This window comes from Pyxicephalus adspersus, chromosome Z (assembly GCF_032062135.1).
Source record: "Pyxicephalus adspersus chromosome Z, UCB_Pads_2.0, whole genome shotgun sequence".
Lineage (NCBI taxonomy): Eukaryota > Metazoa > Chordata > Amphibia > Anura > Pyxicephalidae > Pyxicephalus > Pyxicephalus adspersus.
The window spans coordinates 59329137-59345236 of record NC_092871.1 but is presented as its reverse complement, the minus strand read 5'-3'; the positions used below and the strand labels follow the sequence as shown (position 1 = coordinate 59345236).

At 40.9% G+C, this 16100-nt stretch overlaps 2 protein-coding genes across 3 annotated transcripts in view; one reads left to right on the top strand and one right to left on the bottom strand.

The window, feature by feature from the left end:
- Nucleotides 1-9008: 9008 nt before the first annotated feature.
- Nucleotides 9009-14999, bottom strand: NAIF1 (nuclear apoptosis inducing factor 1). Its single transcript, XM_072431591.1, has 2 exons — nt 13965-14999; nt 9009-10966 (listed from the first exon to the last, which is right to left on the bottom strand). Exons 1-2 carry the CDS (start codon nt 14398-14400, stop codon nt 10494-10496), a joined length of 909 nt encoding a protein of 302 aa, XP_072287692.1. The 5' UTR covers nt 14401-14999; the 3' UTR covers nt 9009-10493.
- Nucleotides 14954-16100, top strand: part of SLC25A25 (solute carrier family 25 member 25) — a 19660-nt gene continuing 18513 nt past the window's right edge. For both annotated transcript variants that reach the window (XM_072431587.1, XM_072431586.1), the window contains exon 1: nt 14954-15365. In XM_072431587.1, coding sequence (XP_072287688.1) covers nt 15075-15365 — 291 coding nt within the window. In that variant the 5' untranslated portion in view covers nt 14954-15074. The remainder of the gene's footprint in view (nt 15366-16100) is intronic.

Here is a 16100-nt window from a genome sequence, read left to right as displayed (position 1 = left end):
TAGGGATGATCTCCTTGCATAGTATCTTAGCTGCTGTTCTTGCACTTTCTTTCCTGACTACAAAGGCTTCTACCCATCTGCTGAATCTATCTGTGATCACTAACCTTATCTGACATCCATTGGAAGCCTTTGGCATGTTTGTGAAGTCAATTTGTAAAGCTGCGTACACACTACAAATTTTTATCGTTGGAAATGAACGACGAACGAACGTCGAATGATCGATTGGGCAAAAATCGTTCGTAAAAAAAGTAACCAACGACGCCGACGAACGAGAATAGTCGCTGGAAACGAACGACCGGACCGGCGGATCGGACGACGATCGTTTACCATCTATCGTGTGTACGGTCGTTCATTGATCGTCCATGGTTTGCGGCTTTCTTCTTCCTTGACAAAAATTTGAAAGGCATATTGCACAAAGGGAAAATAGAACAGTGTGGTGAATGTTTGATACGAACGTTCGTGTACAGTATTCACTTCCTGTGGTGCACGTCACTTCCTGTATCGTTCAAACGATCGCATCTATCGTGTGTACAACATCTGCGAACGATCGTATCGTTATCTGCATGTACAGGATCGGTGCTATACGATCGTTCGCAGATATCGTGCAGGATCGTTCGTCGTTCCTTTTACCAACGATAATTATTGGAAGTGTGTACGTAGCTTTACTCTTTAAATGGACCCTGTGGTGGTAACAAATGTTCATGTTGTCCTGTTTTCTTCCCTTGCACATTATTTCTGGCACATGTTAAACAACGGGAACGTATGGCTTCCGTGTGTTCTTTTAAATTTTGGGCACAAAAGCGCTTGTTTATTTCTTGTGTTGTGGTCTTAATGCTTTTGTGTCCCATACCATGGATTTGAAAAATAATGAGGAGTACTGCTATTTGGGGCAGCCCTACTATCCCTCCTTTTGACCAGATTCCAAAGGAAGCAGACACATATCCTGTTTATCATCCTCATCCAAACGAACAAGACCCATCTACAAAAACATTTTCTGCTAGAGGAATGGGTGTTGTGGATAAGTCGGAACGTGGTGTTGATGTGTTATGTATTTCAGTGATACAAGAATGTGACTCTGGCACCTCATCCTCTGGCACTTTAAGACCTAAGAGGGCATTGAGCACAGCGACAGGACCGCTGGTAGCAGAAGCATATATTACACTTAATCCTGCAGTGGATGTTAGGATAACTTCACAACCAGACAACCTTTGTGCTGTTATGTGTTGAGTGGTTAAATTCTTAAGCAAGTGTAGTACAACATGGGATATGTAAAGTATCGTCTCGTGACCCAAAGTTAGAAGTGAGACACTTTCTACAGCCATTGCACACGCCGCCAACACACGCAGACAGGCTGGCATGCCTTGCACAGTAACAGGCAGTGTCTTAGAGACATATGCCAGAGGCCTCAATTATTTACCTCTATGCATCTGCGCAAGCACAGCAGCCATGGTTTTACAATTCTCTCTTGCATACAATACAAATGGTACATTGAAATTCGGCATTCCCAATGCAGGGGCAGAGGTCAGGGATTCTTTTACATCAAATATGCTTTAGTCATTTCATCAGACCATTGAATGTTGTTAGGGGCACTGGGGTGGTACTAGGACGGAGCTGTGAATCCCAATACGAGCAGTCAGGAATCCAGTATCTGCAAAAATTGATCATGCCAAGAAAGCTGAGCAGCTGTTTCTTTGTCTGTGGGCAAGGCAGACCGGTAATGGCATGTACACGGCTGGGGGCTAGCAGCCTGGATCCTGGGGTTAAAAGCATTCCCAGGAATGTGACCTGTTGCAGACAGAACCGAACCTTTATCTGCAACACCCTTTTCCAGAAAACACAACAATGATACAGTGTCCCTCTGACATGCCTCCTGAAGAGGGGCTACTGTACATAACAATAAAGTGGAATCATGCTGCGGCTGACGGTTGGCAAGGACCTGCTGGAGAGCAATTGAGAAGACTGCCGGAGAGTCAACAAAGCCGTGGGCAAGGGGTACCAGGTATATTGTTGTCCCTTGAAAATAAAAGCCATAAGTGGCTAAGTCTCAGACGATAATGGTATTGAGAAAAATGCATTGGCCGAATCAATAACACTGTAAAATTGGGTCTCTGACATGACTGGTGGCAGGGACGTAACCAGCTCATTGATGGCTCTGAGATCCTGTGTAAAATGGTATGAGCCATCAGGCTTTTTGACAGGATTTACTGGAGTATTGTAAGGAGAGCAGGTTCTCTTAAGTATGCCTTGCTGGCATAAAGATTGAATCATGGGTGCTAAGGAATCTTCCTTGTCTTTAGTTAAAGGATACTGCTTTTGGTAAATTTGGTGTATATAGTTTTGTGAGTGCTGTATATAGGATGCAGTCCAGGAATCCCATGTCATATGGTCCGGTGGACCATGTATTGTCAGGAACTGGAAAATCCAAAAAGGGCAGTTGCAAGGTTGTATTGACATTAATCGCTCTCTTTGGGTCAACAACCAGTGACATTCCCAGGGATCCCATCAGGTCTCTTCCTAACAGGTTAAATGGACACCTAGGTAATACATTGAATGATGTGTAATGTATTCTCCATGTACTGTACATTTGGGAATATGAGGTGTGCGTTTTGTAGGGGTGATGACTCTGTTTATTCCCACAGAGGGCCCACCAGGTGTAGATAGACCTGTCCAGGATCGGAGGACAGAACAAGTCGCTCCTGTGTCTACTAAGAAGTCTGTCAGGAACTGTCCTACTTCTAATGTGATTATAGGGTTTTCATCAGCCTGGTCAGAAATCTGTAACAAAGTGGTGGTGGAGTCTTCCTGTGGGCATCCCTATGCTTGATGTGGTTTCCCTCCCCATTGTATGGGGTACTTTGGGGCAGGTTGGTTGTAATTGTGAGCTGAATGTGGTTGCATTGGTGTGCTATGTGGTTGCTGTTGTACTGACTGCTATTGTTGTGTAGGGCAGGTCCCTGGCCCAATGACCTTCTTGTCCACAGGCAAAACACGCTTGATTCTTCTAATATTTTCATATCCTCTATTGTCATTCTTGCACTGTCTGCCTCTTTTGCTTCCACCCCTTCCTCTGCACCCTCTGGGTTTCCCTGAATAATGGAGTCCCTGCACATGGGGCTTTGACGGTTTAGGTAGCTCAAAGCAACCAGGGGTGTCTTTTGTCAATAATTGAGCAAAAATTTGTGGGGCATCTGAAGTGCTCCAGTTGTCAATATTCATTTTGGCAGTGTGCCCATGTTCAGGAATCGTTCCATTATTCAGTGACTGAGTAAATACTATACTCAAATCTCCTCCTAATCCTAAACCTGCTTTTTTCTTTCACACTTTCCTAAACCTTCTAGCATAATCACTTATAGTTTCTCCTGGCTTTTGCTTGCATGCTAATGCAGTAGCCATGGGTTTCCTATCTCCGTGTAATCTTACAAACTCAGTGTGTAACTCTTCCCATAATGTTTTATAGTGTGCTTCAGTTATGAGGGCATAATTATTTGTATTGGTTTGTTCAGGAGTGGGGATAGTCAAGGTGGGTACTTTATCAAAATCAATTTCTCCATCATCGGTATTCACATATCCCGTGACACCTTCTACAATCAGTCTAATATCCTGCACTGTGAGCCGTTGACTTTGGACCATTCTTTTCAAGTAATTAATAGTGGTGGCAGGTGTTTTACGAGGGTCAGGTGTATTTTTAATGATATCATTGTGGACCTGCACGCCCAGAGGTTTAAGAATCATTTGGTTTCCCATTGTAATAAAGGGGATGGTCAAGGTACAACTAGGTTCTCCCTGCTCTTCGCCTTTTGCTTTTGAGCGGGTGACTGGGACTGTCTGGGGAAGACAAACAAAAGGGATGCTGATGCTGCAGTCGCCACTGCAGGCGCTGGAGCAGGGGCTGGAGCAGGTGCTTGTGTCTGACTATGTAGCAGACACATATCCTGTTTATCATCCTCATCTACTGACAATTGGGGGTATAAGGGGGTGGTTGTTTGGTTTTGGTCTCATTTGGTGTCCTATAATCTTTCCAGTACATTCCTAAAGTGTACCAGACTTCACCACAAACCCTCATGTAGAGCGGATCCCATCCTGGGACCTGGTGGTCTGATTTGTTTCCCCATCTGTCTCGATTTGAGAGACACATTCCCAGTATACAACTGATATGAAATTTAGAGAAAGATCCCTCAAATAGGAATGGATCGGGACATTTTAAATTGTCCTTTTCATTTTTCAGGAATGATGTAAAGGGGTCAGTATAATAATTTCCTGCTATACGATTTACAAAATCAACAGGAGTTTCCCCGGGAATATTATATGGGGCATCCCTGTTGTCAGGTTTCTGGCGCATTTTTAAATGTTTCTTTACATGTTTCCTATAGGGATCTTTAGGTTCCTCTGGGTTATTCCCCTTACTTTGGAATTTCCCATAGTTGCAGTAGCAATTACAGTATAAATATTAGACAGTTGTACACAGGTATTGTTAGTTCAGTTAATTCAGCAGGTAGATGCAGTGCTCGCTGAGGTCCTGTTCCCAGGACCGCTTACCAAAACGCAGCTTAGGTCAAGTTACTGCTTGCCCGAGGAACCCACAGCAGTGAGGACTAACCCAACCTCACCTTGGCAACCAGATTAGAACACAAACTTATCTTATATACAATATTTCTTACACTTCTATATCATGCAACAAAATTCTTATACTCTATACATTAAAACAAAGGCCACAAGTGTGCACAAATTCAATAAAAGATTTCCCAAATCTTCCTAACTAAGGACCCAGTCCTTCTATGAGGGAGTCTACACTGCCACGGTGCTTAGGTTCAATATCTACAGGGACCCAGGGGAAAATTTTCACTTACCCGATCTTGGTCTTTTTAAGGTAGGTAGATATCCCACTTCTGACGCCAAACTGTTAAGGCGATTTCTTGCTGATCCCAGCTCAGTTTATCCCTCTCTATCGTGACCTCTGTTTTCAACGCATTGGGAGCAGTAAATTACACACCAGCAGCTCAAGCATGTAGTTATATCACTTCTCTTCAAATCTTTATTATCACATCGCAGTTTATATAGTCAGACAACAAGGTGGAAGACACTTAGTAGTTAGTTAATAACAAGAAACCTAATTAACAACTTCGCCGAGCAAGATGTTTCAAACTAAGAATCCTCAAGGTAAGGATGGAGCAAATATTGACCTACTGATAAGGAGGATATAACTAGTTTCGACACAACTCAATTATCTGCAAAACTTACCAAAAAACACAAAAACAACTTAACTTCAAGACTCAGCCAAAATATATTCCTTACATAAGCCTAGCATACATAAGCCTAGCCTAGCCTAACACTTTTTTTGTTACACAGTATTCACTGATACCATCTTGTTGCTAAGGACAATGGAGCGGACACAATGAGCACAGCAGAGAGCCCAGGGACTGACTAATAGCCTGGATTTTATACAGCAGTGTGGTTCAAGGCAAACCAATTCTACCTAAGTATAATTTCACAGTTTTTCCCCTTTATTTTACCCTGTTGCTATTGTTCTGTTACTGTTCTTTAGTGTGATTAGTCTTTATTTTTCTGTATTTGTTTATGAATTGTGTTTTTGTATGTTTTCACTTATTAAACACTATAAAAAGTGTAATCTTTAATCTGTAATCTCTAAATGCTCTAAGTAGAAATAGGGTAACTTCAAGTAACTTAGCATTAATATGTATCTTAAGATCTGTTTGTAATAAAAATATGATCTAGCTATTGTAGAATGTCTAGTAAAGGTTGACAATTGAAAATCCGGCCATCGATAATCCGGTTCCTTCAGTTTCCCGGCATGAATTACGGATCACATTTTCAATACAGGGACTGCATTACACTGTTTGGCCACTGCTGCGAGAGGAAGACTGGTCTGTGTGTGGAGGTAAGTATAACTTTTAAAAAATCCAAAATTTTCAAAAATCCGGCGCATTTCAGTTTCGGAGGTTGCCGAATTTTTGATTGTCAACCTGTATTGGTTAAAATTTAATGTTTTGCTGGCTTTATCCTATACTGCCACCTAATGGACATATTGCAATTTACAACTACAAAAGGTATCGCCAACTAGCCAACAGAATGGTGTATATACAAATGTGAATATAATTCTATGAATTTCTTATTTATTCCCAATAAGAAAAAAATTTAGCCAGTAGCTAATGTTTTAATATTTGGGTGCTACTATGGTGTGATTCCTACTATAGTGTGATTTCTAGCACCATAGTGTTCTACTATAGTAAGATTCCTAGCACTATAGTGCTCTACTATAGTGTGATTCACCAGTCAACCACAGTATTTGTAGATCTACCAGTAAGCTTGGGCACTTCTTCCATTGGCATTTGGATGCTCCAGAGGTAAACTAGCTCTAAAACTTCACAGAGCTTCAAATTACAATTAAAAATTTGTTCCCCTCTCTTACTGATTGAACGGACTGACAACCCTTTCTTTTGCACCTCCTTACCGGCACATTATGTCCATGAACCTTCTTGATCGTCAACATCACTGGGCCATCACACTTGCGGCAAGAATTTTCCTCAACCAGGAGACCATGTTGAAGGAGATATCGTGACAATGTTTCTTCACTCGACAACTTCAGTAAAAAAATCTTGTAACAACATTTTTTGTAAGGGTATGCTTGTTTCAACTACTAATCATAATGGGAATTTTAATGAAATAGAAGGTGAGTTATTTTTTTTAAATGGGAAATTTTCATGAATCTTCAAGGTGAGGTAGTTTTTTTAGTAGGGGCGGTTGCTATGATGCTATAATGGTTACTAAGGTAAACAAAGAAGTTTCTGGAGTAGTAGGCTATAAATAGAATGTGAGGTAGGAACAAAAAATGATGGTAGGAATCACACTATAAAAGCAACAATATTTGTTTAATCTAATAAATATCAGTTTTGTTTTTAAAATGAATGGGCTGCTCCAATGCAATACAGCAGCAAAGTTGTAATGGGCACTGAAAGATAATAGTTATTGTATATACATAGGTTGGGTGCAACTGCACTTCATCCCTACCCTGCACATCCTCATCCCTTTTAGATTTGCAAGTACATGAATTTGCCTTTCTGGTCTATGGAGAAAAAGTTTCTCCCTAGATCAGTGAAGAGATCTGAAGGACTCCTGGTGTAGGCCATTGTCAGTGGAAAAAATTGTTGTCTGATCTGAAATTAGTATCAAATAAAAGTATAAAAAAACTAACCTGATGTCAGTCAAACATCTACAGCACAACATGTTATGCCACAAGTGGAAGATCCTGTAATCTGAGCTTTTCTACCAAGGAAAGGTAAACTTGTGTGCCCAGGTATGTGAGGACATGAACATTGAGTATCAAATGAATTTTATGAATGAGGAAAGAACACTTGTGGTGTCTTTTTTGATAGACCATGCATAGTTCTGTTGGAGTTGGGAGGGAGGGGAGCTGACCTATTAAATGTCAACAAGAAGAAACCAAGAACATTTATGCTCTTGATGTCACAACATCAACTAATGTATTATGAATCTTTATTAGTATTACCAATACAATTTTGGAGCCAGAACCTCTTTCCTTCGTTCCTCTTTTTTTTTCATATTTACACTAAAAGAGGTAAGCTCCGTAAGAAATTATCAGAGGATTATCAACTATCATTCTCCCTCTGCCTCCATATATTTTCCAGCACGCTCAGCAACATCCTATGCACCAACAGGCTGAGCAGGGCCGTCACAGGGCAAGGTTAACTACTCTGTTACCCCTTGCCAAACACACCATCACAGGTAGACTGCCACCACGTGCATAGATGGAAGTACACACCGTTACCCTTGACAACTGCAGTTATGATTCTGCTTCTTTATTACCGTCTGTGTCACCGGCTGCCATTCCAGACAGGAATGTCTCAGCAATCACAATGTTTATAGTAGCGTTTTGGGATTAACAAATTATACTATTTCTACTTAGAGCATTCAGAGATTCAGCTTATACTTTTTATAGTGTTTAATAAGTAAAAACATACAAAAACAGTGCATAAACAAATAAAGAAAAAATAAACACTAATCAAAGAACAACAACAGAACAATAGCAACAGGATAAAATAAACTGGGAAAAACTGTGAAACAATACTTAGGTAGAGTTGGTTTGCCCTGGTTCAGGTTGCTGTATAAAGTCCAAGCTATTAGTTAGTCACTGGGCTCCCTGCAGTGCTCAATGTGTCAGTTCCGTTGTCCATAGCAGCAAAATGGCATCAGTGAGAGTGCCCTCTGCTAGACTTACATGGCTTATTCTATGCCAGCCACAGAGGTGGGACAAATAAGACAATCCAATGACAACAGGGTGGGGGCTGTCTGAGAGGCTGTGTCCACATGGATTAGGACTCTCTGTGGAAATACGCAAGATGCCCTTTTTAATAATTTCTTAAATTCAGGTTTTATGAAATGCCAACCCCCAGATTATTAATCAACACAAAATATGGAGTTCACAGAGACCAAACTAGGCATGTCTGGGGCTTATGGTTCACCAGGACAGGCTACATATGGTTTCCAGACTTTCCCGATACCTAGGAGACCAGTTCTTGGTCTCAAAATGCTCACCATAACGATCCAACTACAAATCCACCAACTACTACTTTATACAGAATAGTATATTGTAAATATAGAGATTATTAATATATGTGTTTCTGAATACAGCTCAGAGGTCAATCAGAGGCCAATCTACCAGCCTTATCTGAGTTTTATGACACATGGAGACAGAAAACTCCAACGTTTACAATGTGTGTTATAAACTACAGGGTCTGGAAGGATGCTGGTTGTCAGATACAGAAATATCTGATAACGGGAAATGTATGACCCTGGCACTCTTTAAAAGACACTCTTTACATTTAAGGAGAGACTAGATATTAATGTTATCCCCAATATTACAATACCACTGTCTGTAAATCCCAGCTAATTTTTTTGTTGAAGTATGCTATCATAGCCACAAACCTAATGTGGAAGTTGGTATACAAATTAGGAAACAATTACTGCAAAAATAGATATATTGTTTTATTGTAAAAAAAAATTCACATTAACAAACAAAACTAGGTATGACTTTGAGATGTAAAGGAAATCATAAACAATTTAACCTAATAATAATTAAAAGGGAAGTCCATATAAAATGTGTAGTAAGCCCATGCTTTCATCATCCTTTCCAGATCTGTCCCTATACCAACCATATCAAATATTTTAAACTAGCAGTTCAAACAAGAAAGTTCTCTATTAGAGACAGATTTATTAAGCTGTGCAGCAGATGTTCTAAGCCTATCTTTTACTTCCTTTACACAGTAAACCATGGTATCACAAAGGGCTGTTTAGCTAACCATGCACATGGAATTTTCAATTGTTTGTCATGAAATAATTTCATTTAAGGTTCTATTTTTGTAAATATGAAACATAAAATTTGTGTAGGCTTCACAGAAATCAAAGTTCCTAGTAGGATGCTTTTAAGGCTGACCACTTCAAACCAGAACAAAGCAACAGGTTTACTTTAGATCTGCACCCCCAGCTCTGTATACATTCTTTTACCTCCTTCACATTGAGGAGAATGGAGAAATACCTAGAACCTTTAGGTTTGGGAGAGCATGCAACTCCCTCCACTCATGGGACAGTGCTTGTGGTTGGCAAATAGGCCACTCTGGCACCAGTGTTGTCACATGGGAGCAAAGGAAGATAAAGTAAGGTAAGTAAAGGTAATTGCATTGACTAATTGTAAAATGAACCTGTTGCTTTGCCTTGCATGCATTGGTACTTTAAATGCCACCCAGGAGTTGTAAAAACTTGAGAGACGTTTTCTTTTTTTTTTTTACATGTATGAACTTCCTTTTTTAAAAACAACCACAAAACAGTAGAGAGGAATGGAATTTAAAGCACCTTGTGGAAGAACACTTTTTTTGGAAGGTTGTGAATTCCTTCTACTCCTTACCATTATGGACACTAAAGTGACAGAGACATCAATCAAAGCACTAAGTACAAGACATACTATATAATACACCTAGCCTCCTCTTGCCCCTTTGTGACAGCACTGGTGCCTAGGTGGCTATAACTTTATATATGTATATATTTTTTATATACATTTATATATGTATATATATATATATATATATATATATATATCTATATATAAAATGGAAGAAAACAACGCTAATTTTTATGATTGTTGTTCAGATTTTCAATTTTCTTTTCTGTCCCATAAACACAACAAAAGCAATAGCAAATAGAAAAGAGAAATTCACCTTACACCTTTTCAGACTGTTTTCACCTTAAGTGCCACAATTGCATTGTCTTTTCTACATCTATATTTGAACTTCCCATAATTTTCCATCTGGTGAAACAGAGAAGGGTAATTCAAGTTCATGGTGGCTAAACTGCCAAATATAAAGATGTACCTTTCACAGGGTGCTTTTACTTGTTTCAGTGGCAATGTTCTTTAGGTACACTATAGTAACATCATGGTTTCTGAATGCCATTCAGAATACCAGTTACTGCCTAATATTCGATTGTCCATTTTGAGTCGCCTGGTCACCAGGTTCATTGGTGGCTGGAGTCTCTATTGTTCGACTTTGTAGGAACTTGCGTACATCTTTGATCATAGGTCGCAATACTTGAATGAGAGCATTCAGGGCTGCCTGAGTACCCTCCATGGCCTGGGCTTGGCGCTCCTGAGCACTAGCTTGGACTTCTTGTGACCGGCGTATCATCTGCAAGACATCGTTTTGCTGCTCCAGGTGTTTGGCAATCTCCTTCACATGCAAGTTAGTCACTCTCTGCTCCTGTAGCAGCCGTGCTGAATTCAGAGCAATTCTGTTTTTCAGTTCTTGAGGTTTTCCTGTAACTTCAGCTGAAGGAGAAACCATTTCTACAGCAGTCTCAGAAGTAACAGTTGTGGGGGCTTCTGTTGTGCAATACTCCACCACATTTTCCTCCAAAGTATGGTAGGTGGTCTCTGCAGGTACTGAAAACCAAACAAAAACCAAACTTACAGATTCTTCATTTCATACAGATAAAATATAAACCAACAACGAGAATAAACAAAATTGTACACAGTCCCACATGAATGTTTACTTTACTAATCATCAAATGGGGAACCTCACTAAATCGGTGGATTCTACTGCTCATCAAAACAAGCACAAGGTTGATTTTCAAAATTAATAGCTATCATTTCACTCTAAGATGTCTGCTAGCACTGCTCCCATTTTTCTGCTCAAAAGCCTCCTCCCTAAGTTCTATCCATGTGCACTAAGTAATTTCCACCCATTTACAGAGGCCTTTTCAGCTTTTCCCACCCCTTATCCTAGGCAAACTGGTGCCATAAACCTGCCTTTATCCATAGGCATCGGCTACCGGCTACCGTGACCAACCCCTGTAAACAGATGCCTGCTGTGCTCCCCCACCTTCTCCAAAGAGCTTTCTATCCTAACCCAGGTAGCTGGGACTCTGGGAAGCTCTTTCAAGCATCTAAATCTTTCCACCAATATTTTCCTTTTGTATTTACTGCTCTAATAAGGATTGTCCAATACATTTATCTAAATCAGTTACATACTGTATTAGGACAGCAGATTGCCAGGGTTTTTTTTATTTTTGAATTCATTTTGAATTCTCTAAAAATAATTTATATTTGAATGTTCAACATTATTTATATTTCTTCTTGTATTTGTATAACTTACTGTTACCCCATGAAAAGAGGACAAGTCTATGAGTACATGTTTAGAAGATGGATCTTTTTATTTATTTCTATTTGCTCATTTACATATAGGTACATAGATACAAAGTAGGTAAGGTTGAAAAAAGACCTAAATCCATCAGATTCAACCACTAGGGAAAAAAAACATATCCTAGATATAAAACCCTATGGACATAGCTGGTCCAGAAGAAGGCAAAAAAAACCCTGGTACAGTTTGCGTCAACAGGGGAAAAAAATTCCTTCCTGATTCCATTCAGATGTTCCCTGGATCAATGGTCACGGTTATACTTTAAAGCCTTATTACCCAGTTAAATTCTGTGCTTCTAGAAAAACATCCAGCTTTTTCTTAAAGCAATCTATAGTAGTTGCTGAAACTACTACCTGAGGGAGCCGATTCCACATTTTCACAGACCTTGCAGTGAAGAATCCCTTCCTTATCTGGAGCCTAAACTTTTCTTCCTCCAGACCCAAAGAGTGCCTTCTTGTTCTTTGTAATGATCTCAAAGTGAATAGTCCAAAGATATTGGTGATATTGAACAAATAGCGCTGTTCTGCCGATATGTGAACTCTTTTGGGCCACAGGAAGAACTGATTGAGCTGATACCACTAAAAGACCAAACAAGGGGTGAGGATATCTGTAAGGCTGTCCTGGACTTTTTAACTACTAAAAAAATAAACACTAACCACCTGGTCTCAGTAGCTACTTATGGGGCACCGAGCATGAGAGGAGCACAGAAGGGCTTTGTGGCTCTACTGCAGAAGGCGTTGGGTAGAAGGCTGCTGTCATTTCATTGCATCCTGCACCAAGAGGCATTGTGTGCTCAAACATTTCCGCCGGAATGCACAAAAGTGATGGATGTGGTCATTCAGATTGTAAATATGATAATGGCAAAGGGTTTAAACCACCGCCAGTTCCGTTTGTTATTGGATGAGGTTGCAAGCAACTATTCTGACCTCCTGCTCCACAACAAGGTCCGGTGGCTGTCCAGAGGCTAGGTGCTAAAACGCTTTGTCACATGTTTGGAAGAAGTAAAAACCTTCCTGGACAGCAAAGAGCTCACCTTTGCTGAGCTGGAACAGCCAGAGTGGCTGGAAAAATTACATTTTATGGTAGACATGACAGCACATCTAAACACGCTAAATACAACCCTTCAGGGGAAAGGAGGCACAGCCCTGCATATGCTGGAGGAGGTTTTGGCATTCGAGCGCAAGTTGACAGTGTTTGTCAAAGATTTACAGAGAGGCACACTGTCTCACTTTGCACAATCTGCAAAAATATATTTTACATTGTTAAGTGAAAAAGTCCTTTTTTTCTTCAGATTGACAGCTAACTGCATGATCCTGTATATAGCATTAAGGTAAGAAACAATATATGCAGTGTTAGATTTGTTTTATAATGGTTTTGCGGCTCCAAGTTTTTTTTTCTTTTCGAAAACGGGTCCAAGTGGCTCTTTATGTCTTAAAGGTTGCAGACCCCTGCCTTAGACCATCCAGAGTATGAATCATTAATCACTACTCTCTGGATGCGGTCCTAAAGCAAGTTTTCCATCCATTTACAGATTGACTTTTTCCAACCTATTGACCCTAACTTGCATGTTACCTGTCTGTGGGGTACAGTGTCAAATGCTTTAGCAAAGTCCATGTACACTATATCAACTGCTATTTCACTGTCTACTTTGTTTATTTACTTCCCCATAAAAAGCGAGTAAATTTGTTTGACAACTTCTTTCTTTCTTGAAGCCATGCCGACTAATACTTAAAATATTATTTTCTAGCGGAAACTCCTCTCCTCTTCCCTACTTTTCTTTGTATTGGCCGGGTTGTCTTTAAATAGGACACTGCTTTGCACACTCAGAACCTGGGAAACATTGATGAAGAAGATTGACTATCGTGAGTAATCCTTGGTGATCCTGGAAACCTGGAATGGATCTGGTCCAGAAATAAAAACATTTGCCAACGAATAGCAAATATTTGTATAAACAAAAAATCAGTTTTATTTGGATCACTCAGGTTCTCTCTTGATAGTCTATGTCTAACCATGAGTTAGGGCAGTGAACATGGCAGCTTCCTTCTGGGCTCTTAATCCCAATCTTCTACACAACTCCAATTTAGGAAACAGTATTCAAAATTATCAAAGTTTTCTTAAATAATTGCCCTAATAATGGAAACAAAAAAAATTGTAATTTTTCTAAAAATACACAGTAACATTTTTTTGCTGAATAGAAGTTGGCACAAAGTTCAAATACGTTAATAGGCTTTTCCCACTCACTTTGTGACAGCGTGACAGGTGAACTGATGGAGACTTGGGTGGGTATTTCGGTGGGGCACTCCTGGGCAGGCAGGCTGAGGATAGCGCTTTCACCCAATAGGTTGCATATGCGTTGTTGTAGAGGCGTAAGCATGACTGGTGCCGTGCCAACGTCGCCATCACCTTCCACCGTGGCACGTGCCTGGGACATCTTTCTGCGCACCTCTGTCTTCAGGTCAGACCACTTTTTTTTCACTTCGGCCAACTCACGATGGCATGTACTAATGGCATTCACACGTTTCAAGATATCATACCATGCATTGCTTTTGGTCATCAAGGGCACCCCGGCATTATAATGGTTAATTAAGATGTGCTTTTGCTTCTCCATTTCCTCCATGATAATCTCCACTTCTTGCTCCGAGAAATTGGTCTTTCTTTTCTTGGCTGGCGTAGCCATCGCCGCTCCAACGATTGGGAATAGGCCGCAATACGTAAAATGCGTAACTGGGGCGGCACGAAACCTACGCAGCGTAACGGCTTCTAGAATCTGCCTCTTTATCGCGTCTCTACGCAATATTGCGGAGGGCGGTCGGGTACGCCCACATGAGCGATCCTACTATTGATTTATTATTACCGCCTCTCTTTCGGCTAAAGTCGTACTTTGTCTCTGATTGCTTAAGATTCCTGTCAATCACTAATGCTGCTCGACCATTGGCCATTGTAATTGAAAGAGATAAAAGCAAATTGCGCTGTATAAATTAAAAAGACACGAAGGTTTGTATAAATTAGAAAGACATCAAGGTTTGTATGAAACGCATTGTTTGCAAGATAAAATCTGCAAATTAATTTAAAGTTGGTGGGTTATTTTGTATTACAACCTTAAAGGGGTTGCTTTAAATTTCCCTCGCAATGCTCGAGCAGCGATTGGTTGCTATAAGTGCTAAAACAGCCTATGGCCTTGACTCTCGTGCCAGCATCACGCTGGGCAAGCGATGTGGAAGGGGCGTGGTATTACGTCACGGAGGTGTGTGGTGATGCGCTTCCTGCCGCCACATACCGGCGTTTGTTGTGTGAGACCAAGTTCTCGACTGAAGATTCCCGGCTTCTACAACCAGTTCTGTTGTTCTGTCTATGGCTCGTCCTCGCTCATTAGTGTCGCCGCTGCTGAGTGGGGTGTTCTGTCAGTGTGACATGCTGGGGGGAGCTCCGCACACACACGAGGCCCACTCTTCATCGTCTCTGGCGGCTGCCCTGGCTGCAGACCCGTGCGGGGGTGTCCTCTGCGGAGGGCCAGAACATGAGCGTCGTCTCCAGATCCTCTTTCAAGAACTGGATGTCAACAAAGATGGAGGCATCTGTGTCAATGACCTGGCTGTCGGGCTCCGAAGGCTCGGAGTCCACCGGACCGAAATGGAGCTAAGGGTAAGGGTTGTGGACAGAGGACTGGGGGGGGGGGACTCACCATAACATGGCCTATCTGTGGCAGGACTACATTTCCCAACATGCCCTGAAGGCTGACTGCCTGTACTGCACGCTGGGACTTTATGCCTGCCTTTGATGGTCACATATGAAATGTTTAGAATCTATCTATTTAGAATGTAATCCCAACAATATTCCTTCAGATCCACTCCCTTTGCTAAAATTACTCTTGCCAGTCTATTGCTACCTTGTGCATACATGTCATTCCTGTAAACATGCTGCTTGATTCCCAATGATAGGCTGCATAATAAGAAATGAAATGGTTGTATGCTAAAGCAGAAGTAGGGAGAGGCCCAGCAAAGTTTGCAGTTATTTATGCTTTTAGCCTGAACAATATTGTCTTGTATGGATATGGTACATGTATCTTGTATGTGTCTGTACTGAATATTGGGTGGGAGAGGGCTGTGATTCTTTAGACCAGGGATGTCCACGATTGTTTTGGCTTGCGAGTTACTTTTAAAATTACCAAGTCAAAATGATCTACCAACAATACAAATACTAAACATATATTTATTCATATATATGTACTGGCTATGCTTTCTTCAGGTGCCTAGGTGAGTGTAGACTTCGAAATCCCAAGATAAGACATTCATGTGCTGTGCTGGAACTAAACTCAGTTGCCTGTCCATCGCAGAGTGCCGAGATGCTCAGGCATGTGTTGAAGCCCCCCCCCCCCCC